The following is a 21,316-nucleotide window of genomic DNA, read 5'->3' as shown; positions in this document are numbered from 1 at the left end:
TATTTCACATAAATAAAATCATGCAACCTGTGGTCTTTTGTGACTAACTTCTTTCACTCGCATAATGTTTACAAAGTCCATGTAGCATGTGTCATTCTTCATTTCTTTTTATGGCTGAGAAACATTCCATCTTTGGTATACCACATATTGTTTATCTGTTGATGGATATTTGGTTTATTTCCACATTTTGGCTCTTGTGAATAGAGCTGTATGAACATTGATGGATAAGTTTTATTTGAACATATATTTTCATTTATGAGAGATGTTTTTTGGGGTCTTACAGTAATTTCTTGTTTAACTTTTCAAGGAGCCACCAAACTTTTTCACTGTGGCTGCAACATTTCCATTCCTACTAGCAGTGTTTCACTTTCTCCTCAGCCTCATCAGCACTTGCCTTTTTTTTTTTTTAAGTGTAGTCCTCCTAGTGGGTATCCAGTGGAAGCAATTCTTGAACTGTCCCATGACACCTCCCTTTATGAAAATGTTACATCTCTTTGATTTTCTCAATGAATGACATTTCGTTCTTGCCATTATTAACCATTTATAAAACTGAAGTTCTCTGCTCTTCTCTTCATGGTTGTCTTTCCTGTACTCCACAGTTCCCTCACATCCCAGCACACTTTGGGCCTGTAGTAATTCTACTGGTTGCTCTATACTCACTAAATGTGGACTAGAGAAACAACTGAAAGCTAGAATGGAATTCTATAGCTTTGTCTATAGATCGATTATTCCCTGCCCAATATCCCAAAATTGGCTGGTATTAGAAGGATATTTGTTTCAATCCTAGGCAACTTCCTTCTGCATTTACCTCCTAGCATACCACCTGCCATGTTTCTTAGTATGTACTTCTGTGTCTCCCTAGCTGTGTGGGTGGGACTAATTAAAGTACATGTTTCATCAGTGCAAGTCAACTCCCTAGCTATCCTTATCTCAACTAGCAAAAACCCTTGGTCCTTCCTATTACTGCTTATACTCTCTCTTCAACAAAATTAGAGATAAGGGCAGAATAGTTTCTGCCTGGTAGCGAGGGTGGGGGGGTAAGGGAGGGGGTGGAAGAAGGGGGGGAGAAATGACCCAAAGATTGTATGCACATATCAATAAAAGAAAAAAAAGATTAGAAATATTAAAAAAAATAAAGTACATGTTCCATAAGGTTGATGTAAATGAGTTTATGTTTGCGAAGCTCTTAGAAGAGTAGTTAGTGATCTAAAGAGATTGGATGGATGTGAGTATGTGGTGGCACTGTAGCTGGCGATGCTAGTGCTATGGTCCCAGTGTTCAACAGATCAAGAGCTGGTGAACCCATTTCTAGAATGACCAACTTGGGACAGCAGTACCAGGATATGGATTTGGGAAACTGGATGGTTCTCGATTGACTTTAAGGTTTACCAGGGAATGTGAGCCCATTAGTTTGTGCCTATAGGACAAGGCAGCTGGCTTTTGTGCAGAGCTCCAGAACACATTTTCAACCTTGACCTCCTCCTGGCTGCAGCTACATGTGCACCCTCCAAGGAGACCACAGCGCTGGCTGCTGTTACCACAGCTCTCCTTGTTTATCTTGAGAAGCCTTTAACTTGTTTGATTGTCCAAACTTTGCTCTAACCTGATATTGTAGCTTATTTTCAAATCTAATGTAAACTGAATTTCAACAGTGTTTATTCTGCTTTGTTACCTAGGAGAAGTGATAGGTTTTTATTTTAGATTTAGTATTTGTAATTCTATTGTGTTTTAACTTAAATTAAGCTTATATCAGCAAAATAAAAATGAGCTTATGCTTTATCTATACATAGTATGTAGACAGAAATACTATAGTTTTCAGTAGGTAATTTAAATCTTGCTATTACATCCTTTCTGTCATGAAGATTAGTATTACTCTGGACACAGCTCTGAATAAATGAATGGATCAGCATGTAGCCTTGAGGAGTCCGATGTAATTTTCATCATGATAAATTGCATAATAAGCAAGAAAATGTTTGCTTATTAATCTATAACAAGATTTAGATTGAAAATGGCCTGTTACATCCATGGCACACGTGGTACAAGCTGTAGAGGACTGAGGTGGGGAGAAATGGAGCAGCCATGTGTACTGGGAGTTAAGTGTGCATCTTACCCTCTGGATGCCTTGCTGCGCTGCCCCTTTTTGCAGCTGATTTACTCTGTGCACAATAACTGTTCAGCTGCCTTGCTTCTGTCTGTGATGTTAAGCTTGCTATATGAAGAAGCTTTTATGTCAGGCTGGTGCTTTGTAAAATTTCAGTTCAAAAATTTATCAAAAAAAAAAACCTAGAAAAATGTTTCCTTCTTTATTCCCATTCTTATGAGCTTATGTGAGTTTGGGGAGGGGCAGACAGCTTAGTCCTAGTTCTGAAGAACATATATCACAGCAGAGTTCCTTCCTGACTCTCTTCCATGTACCCACATCCTGTCAGAGGCTCCCAGAAGACTACAGATGGCTCAAGGTTAATAGGGTAGTTTTCCAGAATTGGTAACACCTTTATTGTGAAAATATGACTTATATGAAAGGGACTGTGTTAGGTATTCATAGTTTCAAATTAGAATAAATGATTCTGTCTCCAAGTTACTCATTGTCTTTTTGTCTTTGTTTTTTCAATTTCTTTTTTTTTTTGAGACAGAATCTCACTGTGTAGTTCAGGCTGGGCTTGAACTTGTTATAAGCTCTAGCTGGCCTTGAATTTGTGATCCTCCTGCCTCCACCTCCTGAGTGCTGGAAGTACCACCATGCCTGGCAAGATACTCACAGTCTTCCACACCCAAAGATAACCATGATACAAAGTGAGAGGGGGAAGTAAAAGGGACAGGCATTCAGGGGTTGGTATGATGAATCATACCGGGGCAACCAGAGGTATGCAAGGAAGAGTCCACTTGAAATTCTCACTCAAATGATTATGAGTAGAGGAGGGGAAGAACAAGGACAGGCAGCAGAACAGAGGCAGGAAAGCACAGGCATGCCAAAATTGAGGCAAGTAGAACCTTAAGTAGATGGTGAGTGAATGGACCATACTGCTTTTGACTCATTTATTCACTAATCCCTTGGAGAAGTAAGAGTGGGATGTTCCCATGTAAAACAAACATTTTATCTCTGGGGACAGAATTAGGATCAGAGAAGAGACTGGTTGATCTGTAACGTTAGAAACAAATTGTTACAGGGAATTAGACCTACCACATACCTAGCAGTGTGAGGGGTCTGGAGATTCAGGGTTCAGTTGTCCTATTAAATATTGCCCTTGAATTTCTGTGCTGCGCATGTCACAGATATGCTCAGTTAGTTACTCAGAAGCTCACAGCACTAGACATAGTTGCCCCCATTTTGCAGCTGTAAAGAAATGAATCTTGGAGAGGTACTGTCTCTTATCCATAGGAATATTGTAGTCAGTGTAATCTCCTAACACTGCTATCCAGCATTCAAAACCTTAACATGTAGAGAATTACAATGACTTATTAAAAGGACATAAAAGTGGTCATCTTGGAATTTTCAGGGCAGTTTCAGAGTTTTTTAATATATTGAATAAAGCTTTTCATCAAGAGTTTGTACCTTCTAGAAACTAAATGCCTTATTTAAATATCAGTAAACCCCTTGAGTGCTTGGACCTGGAGTTTCTCTGTTCTTACTTATTCATAACACATGGCAAGTGATTTGCATGCAATAAACTTGTTTTTTGTTTGTTTGTTTTTTCAGTACTGGGGTTTGAACTCAGGGGCTCATGCTTGCTAGGCAGGTACTCTACCACTTGAGCCACTCTGCCAGCCCTTTTTTGTGTAGGGTATTTTCAAGATAGGGTCTTGCCAACTATATTGCCCGGGCTGACTTCAAAGCATGATCCTCTTGATCTCTGCCTCCCGAGTAGCTGAGATTACAGGTGTGAGCCACCGGTGCCTGGCTACAACAAGCTTTTTATAAAGTCATGGAATTTTAGAGATGCAAATCTTTAACAGTATCTGATCCAATGCCCTCAATATGCTACTAAGTAAAAAGAAAGTTTAGAGAGGATAAACAACTTGTCTGAGGTCACACTTGGACCCTAAGAACTCAGGACTCTCATTTGGCAGCTCTTGTACTGTGTGCCTGTTCCACTTAATATGGCAAATGACCCACAAGTAAAATCTTATATAAGGAATATTTTCAAATAAACGAGGTTAGACTGCTTATTCATGGAGGACTGTTTAAAATAAAATGGAGGCTGCACTTCACTGAAATCAGGAATTGAACCATCCCTGCTAATTGTGATGGTATAGTATTATCTTTTTTATCAATCCTTATTGATATGTGTGGCTATATACATACTGATAAAATGGTAGAAATGGTAGAAAATCCTACTTTATAAATAAGCAGAAAAATCCTTGTGCCATTTGCAGCTGGACTTACAGCTGGGTTTGTTGTGATCCGTGATTTGGATTCCATTTGCCTAGTTCACAGTGCAGGGCTCTTATTGTGAAAGAGAGCAGTGGAGCAGTGCTGTCCAGCTGCTGAGGGACCAGTCACAGCTGAAAGATATTAGTAAATTAAAGAAAGCCTGTTGCTTATAGGGGTTCACCACAGCTTACCAAACATTAAAGGAGAAACAGTTGCTGTAAACCACACATGCTTTGATATCATACAGACATGTGCCATACATTAGAAAGATTCTTTTTGAACTATATAGAATTAGAGAAAAGAATATAACATTTTAACTCATCTCAACCCTCTCTTTAAAATTTAAGGAGTGGGAAGTAGAGAAAGGAGCATGACATACAAATGTTAACCTGTTTTAGGAGTGTGTGTGTGTGTGTGTGTGTGTGTGTGTGTGTGTAGACTTTTCCTGTCCCAGGAAATTTATTAATAATAGAAAATTTGTAATTTGAAGAATCTGTGTAATTAGCACTAATCACACCTTGGATAAACCTCATTGGCTACAATACTGCCACTGTGCAAAACTGAGAAATCTGTTTAAATAAACATGTCAACAAGTTTTTATTCATTGTAAACATATACAGCATATAGAAATAGGTCTAAAAGTGTACATTGGGAGGAGGAGGAGTTTCTACTTTTGAGCTTAGGAAAAGAAGCTTGCCTATGAGTTATACAATTAAAGTCCAACTTGAGAGAGAGGAATTGCAAGCTCCTAATTAAATTAAGGACTAATAGTAATGTACTGTTTTTACTAGGAAAGGGGTAGAATGGAAATCCCTGATGCTATATAATTATGTATTTTCAAGATAATTTCAATCTTCTTTGTTTTTGAGAGGGACTATTTTCAGTGCCCTGTTACTGTTGACCAAGACTTGCAGGCTATTTGAGGAAAGTTTGTTTTCCCCATAAATATATCCCTATATAGCATTCCTTAATTTGATAGATCATGAAGTCTGACAAGTTTAGATGGTGACATTAATTACACTGAAGTATTCTTACATGTAACTTTTAAAATGCTTTCACCACGATGGAGCAGGCCTTAGAACTGGATTAATGAGGAGATAGGAAAAGTGAGCTCAGCTCAGTGAACTGTTATTCTATTCATGTTTTTTATTTGTGATATTCATCTCTAGTATTTCATATTAGATGTGTACACCAAAATGCTGAGTAAAATAGAGTCCGTCGTGTCCAATTTCTTTAGAATAAAGACTGAAACTAAAGGTCCATCCCATAATCCTGTAAAACAAATGATCTGCATAACAGCCACCTAAGCAGGATGAGAAGAAAAGAGTGAGTTCCAGATTGATATACAAATTTCAGAATCATAACTTTCAATCAGGTAGAATCCCACATTAAAATATATTGCACACACAATGCACTCTTGACTTTAAAGATAACTTCATGTAGAATGAGACTTTGTTGGGACTACCGGCTGAATTATTTTGACTTCATTGCCTGGTCAATTCAGTTCAATAACTGGCTTAAGTGATTTTTTTTCCCCTCCTACTAAATTTGCCAGCTAGCTTCATTTAGTGCATAACTGTTAAGGTACCACTGTATCCAAGGGCTGCACTAGGCACCTGGGGGAGTACATGGGAATAGAAGGCATACTCCCAATCTGCATAGAGCTCACAGCTCAAAACAAATTCATAAGGGCTGTCAGGTTTAATCATGCAAATTAAAACCTATCACTTATTTTTGGAATTTTCCATTTAATATTTTTGGGAAACCTGGCAAAGCAAAATCACAGATACGGGGGAACCCATGGTACACTACTGCCACTGCCTTGGTGTCTCATTTAACTTTTCTGAACCTGATTTCTCATTTGTAAAATGCCTTTGTCACCCTCCTCCTAGGGATGCCCTAGAGTAGATGCAAGAGGATGTGAAAGAGCACACAAAGCCTGGTTTTGATCTCAGATCCTGGGTTCTGTGTGTAGTTCTTTTTTTTCTATATCACTTCCCAGATATGGGATGGCTACCCAGGAGATAGATGTGTGTGTTTCCTTGCTGACATCCCTTATAACTGCCAGAGATGTTGCCAGAGGAATATTTTCCAACTCAAACATTCTTTAATTTTATTGGTGTTGCAAAATTTGATTTATATTTAGAATCACGTAATTAACATACCATTTTGATTTGTCCTGGCTTCTCAAAATCATAAACCCCTATTCATCTAAATCAATGAAAGAGAGGAAATGTCAGAGTACTAAAAAAAAAAAAAAGTCTAATTAGCTTTTGAGTCTTTTAAAACTGGGTATGTAACCTAAATTTTACAATAATTATTAAGCAGTCCACTATTAAACCCAGGCACCATTCAGACAGTAAACATTTCTTTTGCTGAATTTGAAATAGTAAAATTTAATCCAGAAAGTAAACTGGCTAACTGCCCATCCTGCTGAATACCTCTTTTCCAGCTCTGCTGGGACCCAAGGGCATTGAGTTTGCCCATGGGGACATGTTCCCATGGGGGCCAGTGCATTCCATTTGGTTTATGTTCAATATGTGTGTTTCTTCTCTCAGCTCACACTTTAATTTTTATTGGTAAACATCAAAGGAAGTCTCTCCATACCCCTCTCCTCTGAGTTCCTGCTTTGTATCTACCCTCAGTTGGGAACAAAGAGACATATATTATCAAAGGTTTAAGCTGTACAGAGTCACAAAAATTATAAACAGAATTTTCTGTACTGTAATCAGTTTACAACCGTTAACGATAAAATGCCTATGCAACAAAAAATTAAAATAATGATCCTTAGATCAATTTAGAGAGATACCTGAAAACTTTTTGAGATTTGCTGGTAAATATAACCCAGTTAACACACAGACATATTTAATTGGAGTAGAATAAATCTCAATGTGTCTTAAAATGCATATTTAAATACAAAAATAGGATAAATCTTTTTTCTTATACTAGGGATTGAACTCAATGCCTCATGCCTAGGTTAGATCTTAATGTACTTTACAGGCATATTTAAATATAAAAATTAACTATACCAACTATAACTGAATCCATACTGAATAACAAAATGTTGCTTGCATATAGTAAAATGTGGATTATAAGTCATATTTTAATTAAAAGTTTTAATAGTGGTTTATATAGACTATGTAATAAGTTTGGAAATAAGACTATCATTTTTAATGTGTCAGACCTGGGAAATGAATACAGCACTGTTCTGTGAGTACCATGTATTCTTATAGTTTGGAAAGATTTACTTCATTGTATACACAGTCCTGTAATTAGCTCAATGTCATGCCCTCTTTATATAAAGAGAATTAATATCAACTAATTTAATTTTTGAATCAATACTAAATAGCTATTGGCATGCCAATTAGTTGATTGCTTCTAAAAGTATTAAGCACAGGAATAAACTAACAGTGCTGAGGATATTTCAAACTAAAAATAGTATGCAAACTAAAAATAATTTTGCCATTCTCAGTTTTCTTGATAGTTTCGTGAACAGAAATGAATTTTGATTTCTTTCATATAGACAGCCTTAAAATAGTCTTTTAATGTGGCCTTATAAACAAATTATTAATTTGAACTTTTCTTAGAACAAAATTTAAAAATATCTAGTACAATATTCATTCTTGCCTTTTTCTGAGCTTTGTGATATGTATTCAGCACTAGTTCTTGATAATTTGTTAACAAGGTGTTTTTAACACTTTGGACAGATGCACATACTGTTTTCAATCTTCACGGTTAATTATTCGATTTTGTATTTGATGACAGAACACCCTGACTCCTAATCACTGCTCATTGTTGCCAGTCCATTATATTCTAACTGTTTGAGTGCTCCCATTGACCTTGAACTGACATTATAAGCTGTGTCTAATCTTTTCAGTCTATATTTCTAATGCTTCTTTTCTTTTTTCCTTTTTTTCTGAACCCTGTTTAGCATCACAATGGGTCTGCCTCTGAGCCCAGCAGCGGACTCTGCCCGCTCTGCAAGGCATGCCCTCTCCCTCATTGCCACTGCCAGACCACCCGCCTTCATCACCACCATAGCCAAAGAGGTGAGTCTGCAACTTCTCAGTGTGTGCCGTCTTCATATTGGAAGGAATTACTGATACTGTAAACTGAGAATTTGGACTCACAAATAATCCTCCCAGTTTATTCTAAACCAAGCAAGTTAATAATTTAGTGGTGAAATGAATACATAGATGTCTGTGTGCGCACATTGAATTCTGTCGCTGTACATTCATTACTTGTGCATTCATTTCCATTTCCGTTCTCAAAGCTAATTCACTGGTAAATATTTGACAATAGTTTTCTATCTGAAACATAGCAGGATTATGCAAAATAAAAGCTATTAAATGTGTTCACATTTTCCAAATGCAAGTACTTACTTGTAATCAGAACTAAGCTACTTATTTAGCACTGACTCTCCAACTGTAAACAAAAAATGTAAGTCATAAACTTGCTAATTGTTTTTCCTATTACATGTCACAGATAAAGACTTGAATGCCAATTGATTCCCACATTCTTAGTGTTCTGACTAATTGCCCACATCTAACTGAAAAACTAGTAAGAACAATAAACCAATTATAGGAGCTTCCCTATAGGTCTTAGTAGTGGGAGAAAAAAGGAATGGATGAGAAGCTCTTAAATTTTTTTAAAGGTTTGTTCCATTTCAGCATGAATAATGTGCAGACTCAGTGTCCATAGGGTACGGGCTCTGTCAGTTGTTTTTCCTGTAGCTATGATGAATTTTTAAAATACTAAATAAGTACCTCTGAGTCCACTCTGATACCCTGAGACCTATTGGGCCGATTCTGCCCCAGAGCAATCTTTAATAGGCATGCTGTAAATATCTGTGATGCGAAGGTGGCTAGAAGAGAGGAGAGAAGGGCCTACTAGCATTTCTGTAGGTGATTTTGAGACAGGGGAGCCTTGGAAATTATTATTAATTTTTCCCATTTGTGGAATATACACAGAAGTAGTATTGACTGTCTGAAGAAGCCTTACGTTAGTCTGACAGGTCCTTCTATTAATGGTGGTTTTGAACTTTATTTGCAGTATTCACTAATGAATATTTTTTAATGAAATGTTAGAATGTCCATACTTTGGATTCATTATACCCCATCTTTTGGTTAGAACATAATTTTTAAATATTTTAATTAAGAGTCTACATTTATTTCCTTTTAAAAATAAGTTTTCCACTTCACTTGTTAATTTCAAATTATTTGAGTAAAATACTAAAGTATTTCTCACTGTTATCACTGCCCTCTACCTGTCCCCATGCCCACTGCCCCATGGCTAGTTCAGGGCCTGCTAACGTTTACTGTCTGCATGGAAAATAAAAAAACCACCAAATTTACTACGGATTCTGCTCATTATTTTTGGAGTTGTGTTTGCTTGGATTTCCCAACTTGATTACAAATCCCTCAGAACAGTGTTTGGGATATAGTAAGTGCTATAAAAGTATTATTTGCCATTATTACTTGAGATCAAGTATACCTACCTGTTATACTTGCTGGACATCTCCTACGTACCATATACCTTAATACCAAATTACCAAATTCATCTTCAGTCTATTTCCTTTTAAAAATGGCATAGTAATATTGTATTAAGTTTTCATATAATACCCAGAAGCTTATTGAATTGTATTAGGCAATAGTCACTGAGTTTTTATTAAACTCAATACTTTTGTGTGACCAAAAGTATTTCCAGGCCCACCCTAAGGAATTTGTTTTGTTGGTTCTTTTGTATCCTCTGTTGTTTAGTAAGTGGAAATAAGCCAGTGACTAAAAGTGAAAAACTGTAAGAAGTGGTGATCATGTCTGTTATAGGTGCATAGACATACGGCTCTTGCAGCCAATACCCAATCACAGCAGAATATACACACGACAACCCTTGCACGAGCTAAAGGGGAAATTCTGAGGGTCATTGAAATTCTTATTGAAAAGATGCCTACAGATGTCGTGGATCTTCTTGTGGAGGTAAGAATATCCTGCTTTAAATGATGTATCAGCCTCCTAAATTAAATATTCCAATGTGTTCATATAAATCAGTGCCTTTATTTTCAACATCTCTAGAAGATAGAGAGGAGGAAATGAAGGTAAGTGAATGAGAAGGAGGGGAAGAAGGGAAGGGAGGAAGAAAAAGAGGGAGGGAAAGAGAGAGAGAATTAAAATGAATTAATTTATGTAACTTATGTGCCATTTCTAGAAGCCTAAATTAAATTTCCTCAAAAATCAAAATGATTGGTAAGTCCATTCACCATTCATATAGAATTACTCTATATTGAAGTATTTTTAAAGGTTCATTATAAATGAAATGAGATGGCTAATGTGCTTGGATAAAAGTTGCCTCTCCTGCACATAAATTGTCTTCAGAGGAAACAAGTCTGTCATTATTTTACTCCACTATCTTTAAATTTTTCTCACAGATAAGACAAAGGATAGCTTGTAGTACACATTTAAAATTGCTTTTGTTTTGTTTTAAAAGTAAATTCTAAAATCAAGCTATGTAGAATTTTCATGGGCAAATGAACCCTAATGTAATTATTTAAGTTTCAGAAAATTAAGCATTTGAAACTAATTTTAGATCTGTGTCTTTTCTGTCAAAGGTTATGGATATCATTATGTACTGCCTTGAAGGATCTTTGGTTAAAAAGAAAGGTCTTCAAGAATGTTTTCCAGCTATCTGCAGGTAAAGACGCCTTCAAGAGCATACAAAATAAATAATTTTCAGTAACAAATAATGTCGAAACATTTTTGTGAGGTTAGCTGGTAGTCTTGCTCAATTAGAAAGCCAATTATTAATTAATATCTGCTTACCTTCTAAAATAATTCAGGAGGCTCATAGTCAATCAAAAACAAATATAATAGAACTAGCTATTTGGAATGGGATTATAAAGACATTTTGTTTACAGCTTAAAAATGAATAAGAGATAACACTCATTGAATATGTTATATTCTTACATCCATTATTGAAATTATGATTTACATTACAACATGGAGTTAGGAAGCTTTTGACTTAGTAATAAGCTGTACTCTCAACAAACAGAAATTTTTATGCTGCTTTTTCACTCACTGTTAGGTTTTATTTTTAACATAGTGGCTAGTATTTACATCATGTGCTATTTAAATATAGATGTTTTCACTATGCAAAAACAGGAAAAGCTAAAACTTTTATAACCAGTATTAAATAAGGTAAATATGACTCTTAAGTATGACATATGCTTGTGCAACATAATTGTTATGAAATGAAAGTTATTTTAGTGTCAAAATATAGTAACATTGAGTTTATTTTTAAAATTTTGTTTCCCAAAATGTTTGAGCTTGAGGCACATTTTTTTAAAAAGAATTTTTACCTCCATGTAGTCAGCAGAAATAGTATTTAAATCTGTCAAAGGTAATTCTTTTGGTAGAAAACGGAATCAGTTACTCATAGTTAGATGACGTATTTCTTTTTACAGTAATTTCAATGATATCTATACTTATTTCTGCTAACTTCTTTGAGTACATTGTAGGGCAAAGCTTTGTTGTAGACAATAAGCTTTCTAAGAGCAGTGACATTTCATTATGCCACACTGTTTTCTGTATTTCCTAGTATTCCAGGAAGTGTTTGCTGAATTGATTGTATTCTGTGAATCTTCTCCTATGTTTGCAATAGACCTTTATATGATATTCTCATCATTTGGCAGTTTCTGACTTAGGCCTCCTAGAAGCTAAAACATAAACACAGATAAAGACTGTAATGTAGCACATACATGCATATTTTCTTAATAATATAGATTAGGCAAATTAGAATACAGTTATATTCTGGTTTATATTCTTCTTGTTAGAAATCATATGTATTAAATCTTTTGTGCAATTAATTGATTTTAAAGATACATATAGCTGTTATTTTTCAAGTCAATTGTTCTCTAAAGAAACGTCTAAGCGAACATGTACATCTATCTGTCACTTAGTGGAGGTGATGGGGAATCAGTTATATTAGGGCTTATTTTACTGCGTGTTAACAAGGTGGTCCTTATAGCACTAGCCAATTCTATGTAAATAAGCTTCCTGGAGTTAATTTGAGTAAACTGCTCAGTGTCACTAGAAGTCCAGTGCACTGTCCATTGAGCCACAAAGCTACTTTGTGTCTAAAGGACCTGTGTTTCTGCTTTGTGGGAAGCCTAACTCCTCCCAAGCAGCACCCTCACTTCCTTAAGTCACCCTTGACTGCTGTGCATCCACTTGCTCCTCTGTTGTATGATCATGGAAGCATAAGAACTATGCTGTGTCTTAACTGATTACTAGATATACATTTTATCCTGATATCACAAAAAGCAATTGTGTTTTATTTAGTAATATCATAGCATTTATTGACACTTGCTATGTGTCACGTACTAGCTAGGCCTTGGGGAAGCAGTGATGAATAAGATGATATCCTTAAGGAGCACAGGCTCTATCTAATAGCTCTTAAACAAACAGACAGATGATTCTGGGGTCTGTGCTGTGTGCTGGAGTATAATACATACTGGGGGTAAGCTGGCAATAAATGGATTGCTTAACTTGGCATATAGGAATCTGAGAAAGTTTCACCAAAGAAAAGGCAGATGAATAATAGTACCTGTGAAAAATGCCCTAATAGACATGGCTGCCAATTGGACAGAGGGATTTGTCCTCTGAGAAAGTTGAGGCAATGGTTGTGGTAGGAGCAGTGGTGGATTCTGGGGAAGCTGCACAAAAAATTGAGAGGGAGTACAAGATAAACAGGTATGTGTCATCAGGAATTGCAGAGACAGCCAGCCCAGCAAAAGTTGGGAGGCAGAGATATAACAGTGAGTTTGGTCATATTCTGTAGTAGGGTGGTTGGAATGTAGGCTAAGGATGGAAATCTAGTATAGTTCCAGAGTATAGGGCTTTGCATTTTATTTGAAGAAATTTGGCTGATGTTTGACAAGCAATGGGAGTCAGGCAAGTTTAAGCAAAAATGTGTAATCCTTTTACCAGAACATAGTTTGATAAGACATATTTCAATGAAACATCAGATTTATAAGTCATTAAATTACATTAGATTTTATTAGATATAAGTCACACAGACCTATTTATTTTAGAGTCAGCCCATAAATAAGAAAGGATGTTGAACACTTATGTTAAATGCTAGCTAAGTGTTCAGATACTTACACTAAATTTAGACAAAAATTATGGAGGCCTTCAGAGAACATTTGAGATTAGACAGGACTCAAAAGTTCTGCAGGTCTACCTACTGGTTGACTTCTACTAGGTTAATAAATAAATAGCAACAGAAGTTAAAATTGCCTAGCACTGGTGGCTCACACCTGAAATCCTAGCTACATGGGAGGCTGAGATTGGACGATGGCAGTTTCAGGCCAGGCTAGGAAAATAGCTCATAAGACCCCTCATCTCCAAAATAACTTGAGTGAAATGAACTGGCGGTGTGGCTCAAGCCATGAGCGTATGCTTTGCAAGTGCAAAGCTTTGAGTTCAAACCATAGTCCCTCCAAAACCAAAGAAGTTAGTATTGCTTTCTTGAATATCTGCCATATCTGTGCCATTGTACTAAGTGCCTTCACAGGACTTACAAGCCCTCTACTTATAAGTGCCTTTCACTAAATATGAAACTCTAGTCCAAGTTGACAGCATTTCTGGTGGGGAGTCATGTAATGTTTATTTTTGAAACCTTGATATAGTTTTGTATTCTTTCTTTCTTCCCCCCCCCCACCCTTTTTTTCCTTTTGCCCTTTTGTAAGTACACTAAAGTTTTTAGCTTAGGTTAGTCTCAGTAATGTTCCTAGATGCTGAGATCCATTTGTTATGATTGATAGAACAAAAATGGCATGAAATTTCATTTAGTATTTTTTTAATGAGATGATATTTGTGGAAGCACCCAGTAAAGTGTTTGTGATTTAGATAATCAGAGGGCATTAGTTTCCTGTGAGTCACTCTACCTTAATAATAATACTAAAATTCAAAATGTATATAAAAATCGTTAATATATATTTCAAGTGGATAAAAGTTACAAGATGACATTATCTTCAACTGTCAGAAAGTGTTTTCCCCCTGCTGAAAGTATCATCAACTCAAGACGTCTGTGAACCAAAGAGGTATGGGGATTTCTTCCCACCAACAAGCATGCAGTTCTGCAGAGGACACAAAGCATTTGGTGTATGTATAGCTAAAAAATAATCATTTGTAAGCATTATGTTAGCTGTGATTATTTTCTAAAAGGAAAGACTTCTTTGTAGTAACTGAAAAGCCCTAAATCTTACTGGAGCAGTTTATATAGCTATAGATACTCTTATATAATATATCTAGTAAAAGATATAAAAAAAAATCACATAATATTAATTACTGTATAAACTTTATAGTTACTGGTTTAAATATTTCCTTATAACTCACAGTTTATTCCAGGGATATTATTAATATAGTGACATCCATTAATAGCCAAGGAAAATTTCTTGAATTTCACTGCCCTTGAGAGAATATAGCATGCACACCCTTCAAAACAAAAATATGCAAAATAGTTCTACTCTCAGATTTTTCATCACTAACACAAATAAGTTTATATTATTACATAGGAATTAAACCACATCCTTTTAGAACATAGATATATTAGCAACACAATTGTTACAACACTGCATTTGTTTTATGCTTTCAAACAAGCAGAGTAAGAAGTACACTAAGGCAGTATTTGAGAAATTAATTCCTGTTGATTCTTTGCCATTTCTTTGGCTTTTGCATTGCCTTCCTCAGTCTCCAAGATGATCTTCAAAAGGCATCATCTTCAAGCACTGTACATAATCACTGTCAGATGCAGAGTGACAGAGAGTTCTGGGTAATGAACGCTTAATTGCCTGGAATATAAATAATAGAGCATCCTCAGTTAAAAGTACCCTGGGCACTAACACAGTAGAACTAACTCATTTCAAGGCTTGAAGCTACACATCCCTGAAGTCTCCTTAGAATCCATTGTTAAAGTTTGGTTACTGAGTCACTGAATTACTGAACTCAAATCCCCTTTGAAGTCCCTGACAAGGGAGACCAATCAACACTAAACATTGCATTCTTGACTCAACTTGATTATGTATTCCTCTTTTGTTCCCAAATCAACATTCACTTACTGGTTTATCAAAAATATACTATTTTTGATGCAGAAGCATAAGATATGAAAGTCCAAAGATGTACTTTTGGTGTATTTTGTACAGCTGTTTCTGAACTAAGTGAATATGCACTTGTGTGGCATATATATGTTCTAAAAGGAATGCTTGTTAATCATTTTGCAAAAGTATTCTTAAAAATATCAGAAATACCTTGTAAGGCACTTTCAAAGCTTAGCTATAAATAAAAATTGGGCTGGGGTATTGCTTAGTGATACAGTATATCCTTAGCAGGTGAAAATCACTGGCTTTGATCCCCAACAGAGAGAAGAAGAAAATGAAGGGGAAAAAAAACAGAGGAAGGAGAGGGAGAGTGAAAATGAGGGAGGGGGAGGGAGAGAGGGAGGAAGGAAAAGGAAAGGAAGGCTTCTTCAAATATAATTAAATACGAACTTTAAGTTTAAGGCTGTTTTATTATATATTTGAGGATTGGTCATTCCATAGTGTACAACCATAGAAGAATCAATGATTTTTCAAATTAAATTATACATTGTTGGGAAAATATGGTTACACATAGATGTGTCTCTAGGTGTGAATTTGGGTCGCTTACAGCTACATAGTCATGCACACCATAGGTAGTTTGAGGACAGGGGATTTTGCCTTCATTCCTTTTTAGCAATTAATAGAGGGCTCTGTGTGACCAAAGACTATATGCTTCAGAATTCCAGATTATTATTTCACACACTTACATTGTTTTTAAATGGTTGAGGCAATTTATTTGATGTATAACTAAAAGAGATTTAATTTTTATGTTTTCTAAAGACTTGCCAAGTAAATAAATTCACAGATCCAAAAGAAAATCTTTTGTTGGGCTCTGTCCCAATTTTTAGTTTAGAAAATACAAGCAGCCAGTATAGGCATTCGATGACTGTGGTTGAATAATGATACCAGCTTCAACTTCATGTATTCAGTCCTTAACTTTGTCGTGATAAATGGCGCCAGTTATTTCACTGACGTCATGTCCTTGCTGCATTATTTTTATAGAATTACAAGTTGTAAAGTTTTGAATGTGAAAAGGACCTATAATAAATTACCTACTTTTGTCTTTCATTTAAAAAATGGGCAAATTGAAGAACTTTCTGTGTTGACAGTCAGACCAAAGTGAAGCCCAGCTCTGCTGAGCAGATCTCATACCTACCATGAGTTCTGCAGTGTGAAGTGGGTGTGTCCACATTAGAGGCACATGGAGTTGTGCCAGCTCAGCTCATCAGAGGACAAGGCCACTATTGATGGGTCCAGGTCCAGGCCTCTTCCTCTCTGCATCCTTCCTTCCATCCTCTTTCATCTCCTTTAGGACCTTGTGCTTTAGAGAATGTTTTCTCACTCTTACACTTGACTTCTGTCTCCATGGCTTCTCTCTTAGCCCAAAAGTATGCTTTATTATCCTTCATTTAAAACCCTTTTTTTCCTGTGCCTCTCCTCTCTCTCCTGTCCAGTATCTTATCAATCCTTTGCCATCCATTTTGTCACCTGCTGTCCTGATCTATTGGAGTCTGAATTCTGAGTTTTACTTCTCTCTCTCTTTCGCTCCTATCTCTCTACTTCTTTCTCTCTCTCTCTTTCTTCCTCCGTTCCATTCTCCTCTCTCTCTCTCTCTCTCTCTCTCTCTCTCTCTATCTCCTGCGTGCGCACATACACACACGCACTCACTTTTAATCTTTTTGGTGGTAGTAGATTGAATTTAGGGCTTTGTGCTTGCTAGACGAGTGCTCTACCATTTGAACCATGCCCCTAGTCTTTCTTGCTTTTAGTTTGTTTTTCAAGTAAGGTCTTACCTTACTTGTGCTTTTGCCCAAGACAGCCTCAGATTATGATCCTTTTACCTCCACCTCCCAAGTAGCTGGGTTTGCAGGTGTGTGTAACCACACCAAACACTCATTTACTACTTTTTTATGTCAAATGCTTTTCAGTCTTTAAAGTAGTGGTTCTCCAACTTTTTAGTTTTAGGACCTTCTAAAAATGGAAGACCTAAAAGAGATTTATTTAGAAGGTTCTGTCTATGGATTTTTAGAGTATTAGCAATTAAAAATGAGTGATTTTAAAAATGTGTATTGATTTATTTAAAATAACAGTAAATTTATTTTATAGTGTTATAAATTTTAAAATTATTTTCAAAACACAAAAAACAAAAAATTAATGCTGAGGAAAGAAGCATTGTTTTATATTCATGCAGATTTGTTTCATGTCTGGATTGGTAGGAGGCACGTGGAATTTATTTATGCACATCTTTAATCTGTTGCAAGCTGTTATTGTGGTTGAATTGTAGGGTGAAAATTTGAAAGTTTGGCCACGTGGGAATATATAATTGAAAAGAGAGGAATGTTTGAGTATTCTCTTAGGATAATTTTGCACTTTAATACTATACCAAGACTCAACATGTCATTTTTTAAAGGTTAGTTCCACTGGAATGTGCAATCACAGGAGCTTTTCATGCTGTTATCCATTGGTGCATCTTTCATTCTTCTGTGATTTTGAAATGCTCTGCACTAGTCTTTGGACAACATTGGCTCACTGGATTATTATGTATTGTCACATCGCAGATCATCAAAGGGGCTGATGAGTACTGGGAACCCAAGAACCCAAATACAGGGTTCTAAAATTCTGTTTCTTACCTGAAAGCTTGAATGCATCATCATCAACAAATTCTGCAGTTGTTTTCATGAACAGGCCTACTTTTTAAGAAAATGTTTCTCAAATAACCATGGTTTATCTCTCAGTTATGTTTTCAGGTAAAAATGTTCCCTCTGGCTGGAATGCTCCTCTTCCAGACACTGACATAGCCTGCTAGTCTCATCCTTCAGCTCAGCCTCCCCAATTATCTCTCTCTTTCTCTCATCTGTTTACCTTTTATGTATATAAGATCATATATGTATTTATGAGTACATTTATCTTACAAGTCTAACTTCTACATAGGGAAAACATGGGACCTTTGTCTTTCTGAACCAGGCTTACTTTGCTTTATAAGATATTCTCCAGTTCAGTCCATTTACAAGCAGATAGCATAATTTCATTCTTCCTTATGGCTGAATAATATTCCATTGTTTATATATTCCACATTTTCTTAATCCATTCATCAGTTGTGGGGCATCTGGGCTATTTCCAAAGCTTAGCTGTTGTGAATAGTGGTGCAATAAACATGGGTGTGCAAGTGGCTGTATTATATCATGGAGCACATTTCTTCAGGTATATTCTCCGGGTAATATCACTGGCTCTATTTTTAGTTTTTGGGAGGACCCTCCATACTGCTTTCCATAGTGTTTGCATTAATTTTCATTCCCACCAAGAGTAGATAAGGGTTCCTTCCCTTCTCCTCCTTTTATCCTTGCTAGCATTTGTTGTTGTTTGTGTTATTGATGATAGCCATTTTGACTGGAGTGAGGTGGAATCTCATTGTCAGTTTGATATGCATTTCTTTTATGGCCAAAGATGTTGAGCATTCTTCATGTGTTTATTGGTCATTGTACTCCTTTTGAAAATTATCCTGTTCATTTGCCCATTTATTCAGTGGGTTGTTGATTCTTTGAGAGGTTAGTTTTTTGAGCTCTCTGTATGTTCTGGTTATTAATTCCTTGTCAGATGTAAAACTGGCAAAGATGTTCTCCCATTCTGTAGGCTGTCTCAGGCTGTCTCTTCAGCCTGGTAGCTGTTTCCTTTGCTGTGCAGAAGCTTTTTAGTTTCATGCAGTCCCATTTGTCAATACTTTCTTTTAATTGTTGAGCTATTGGAGTTCTATTCATGAAGTTATTACCTATGCATATCTGGTCCAGTGTGTTCACTATTTTTTCCTGGATTAATTTCATCATTTCAGATTTTACATTACGATCTTTGCTCCACTTTGAATTGATATTGGTACAAGGTGAGAGGCTGGGTTTCAGTTTTATATAGCACCATTTGTTGAAGAGGCTATTTTTCCTCCAGTGCATGTTTTGGGCTCCTTTATCTAAAATGGAGGACTCCTTTTCACCCTTAAAAATTATTGAGTTATATTGTTTATACCTATCAATATTTTCCATATTAAAATTTTAAACTGAGAATTTTTAAATTATTTATTTAATTATTATGAAAAATAGTTCATGTATTTTTTCAAAATAGGAGAATGTATCATTTTAATTTTTGCCAGTCTCTGATGACTGGCTTAGCAGGAGTCAACTGGATTCTTCACTTGTGATATATCTGACATCATACAGAATCTGGAACATTCAACTATGTGAGATGAGAGTGAAAAGGAGCGATAATGTCTTAGTGTTCCTGTGAAAACTTGAGACATAGGAAGCCATCACTGTGGCCTGCTGAATGTGGTGAGAGAAGGACTTCTAGACCCTAGACCAAGGGGCTCCTGCCCATGCCTCACCCAGCTGCACAGCCGCGTTCACTTCCCCAGGCTTCTGCTTCCTCCTTGTAACGCAAGGGGCTTCTGGTGCCTAGTGAACATGCTCAGTCCAACTATAAAATACTACGATTTCATGAATAGTAACTATCTCTCTCATGCCCAATTTCTGAATATACCATTAGCAAGCGCTGTAATGATTCTGAAGCTTTAAAATACGTGCTTCTTAATACAGCTGTTAATGAATGCTGCAGCTTTTTGATGCTTTCCTATCTCTGAAATAGTTAACTATCAAGTGTAATTCTATACTAGATCATTTAATGAACAAAGGTTCAATATGGTAAGTTAAATACTTAGAAAATATGGAATTTCTATTGTATTTAGTGCTATTTTTGTAGCTGATAAAGTTTTATGAGGAAAAAAAAGGTTGGTTTGGAAAATATTGAAGGTAAACCTGACTCAGACTTAGTTTCTCCTACTATGTTTTCACAGCACAAATCACTTCTAACACCAGATGTGTGTGGTGGAAGGAGGGGGGTGTCTCCATACACCAAGCAAGTGATTAATTCTGCAGCAGACACCTGTTGTCACCTAGTGCAAGTCAGTTCTGACACTGTCTACCTTGTCACTGTCACCTTGTCTACCTGTGTCTGAGCCGACAGGTTGAAGGCTCAATTCACAAAACTATCCCCCCACTTTGGATGCCAATTGAAAGCCCCGTGTTATTTTATCTGTGCTCTTACTGAGCAGCTTGAAGTCAAGGTTCCTACAACCTTCTCCTTGGGTTCACTTAGTTTGCTTGAGTGAATCACAGAACTCTGGGAAACACCTACATTTACTAGTTTATTATCTAGGATGTTATAAAGGATACAGTTGATAAGATACACAGGGAGACATGTAGGGCAGGAGCACAGACCTTCCATGCCCTCTTCAGGCAGCCACCCTCCATGATCCTCCATATGTCCAGCTATTCAGCAACTTTGCAGGATTTGGTGTCTATGACTCACCTTAGGGAAGAGAAATTCTAGTTTCAGTAGCCTGCATTGAGGAGGGAGTTATAAGTCAGGAGCTGTAGATGAAAACCAAACCAAATAAACACAACCAGGCATTGTGATGCATGCCTGTGATCCCAGCTACCTGGGAGGCAAGGATGGGAGGATCAGGCTCTCTCAAAAACAAGCTGGGCCTGTTATTTCATGCCTGCAATCCCAGCTGTGTAGGAGGTGGAAGTAAGAGGAACATGGTCCACGGCCAGCCCTGGGCAAAAACATGAGACCTACCTGCAAAGTAAAATAAAGCAAAAAGGGTTAGGGGTAGGGCTCAGGTTGTGAAGTGCTTACCTAGCATATGCAAGGCTTTAAATTTAAACCCCAGTACTGTCAGAGCCAGCAGCGGGACTTTGCCTGTGTGAGTTGGCATCTGGCCTTGTGAGAAAGCCAGACATCCAGAAAAACAGTATTCAAGGTTC

The 21,316-nt window shown here is 36.6% G+C and overlaps 1 protein-coding gene across 6 annotated transcripts in view; it reads left to right on the top strand.

The window, feature by feature from the left end:
• Positions 1–21,316, top strand: part of Wdr7 (WD repeat domain 7) — a 329,483-nt gene that overhangs the window by 231,791 nt on the left and 76,376 nt on the right. For all 6 annotated transcript variants that reach the window (XM_074069754.1, XM_074069755.1, XM_074069752.1 and 3 more), the window contains 3 exons: positions 8,304–8,421; positions 10,198–10,347; positions 10,977–11,059. In XM_074069754.1, coding sequence (XP_073925855.1) covers positions 8,304–8,421; positions 10,198–10,347; positions 10,977–11,059 — 351 coding nt within the window. The remainder of the gene's footprint in view (positions 1–8,303; positions 8,422–10,197; positions 10,348–10,976; positions 11,060–21,316) is intronic.

Source organism: Castor canadensis, chromosome 4, assembly GCF_047511655.1.
Source record: "Castor canadensis chromosome 4, mCasCan1.hap1v2, whole genome shotgun sequence".
Classification (NCBI taxonomy): domain Eukaryota; kingdom Metazoa; phylum Chordata; class Mammalia; order Rodentia; family Castoridae; genus Castor; species Castor canadensis.
This window is presented reverse-complemented; position numbering and strand designations above follow the sequence as displayed.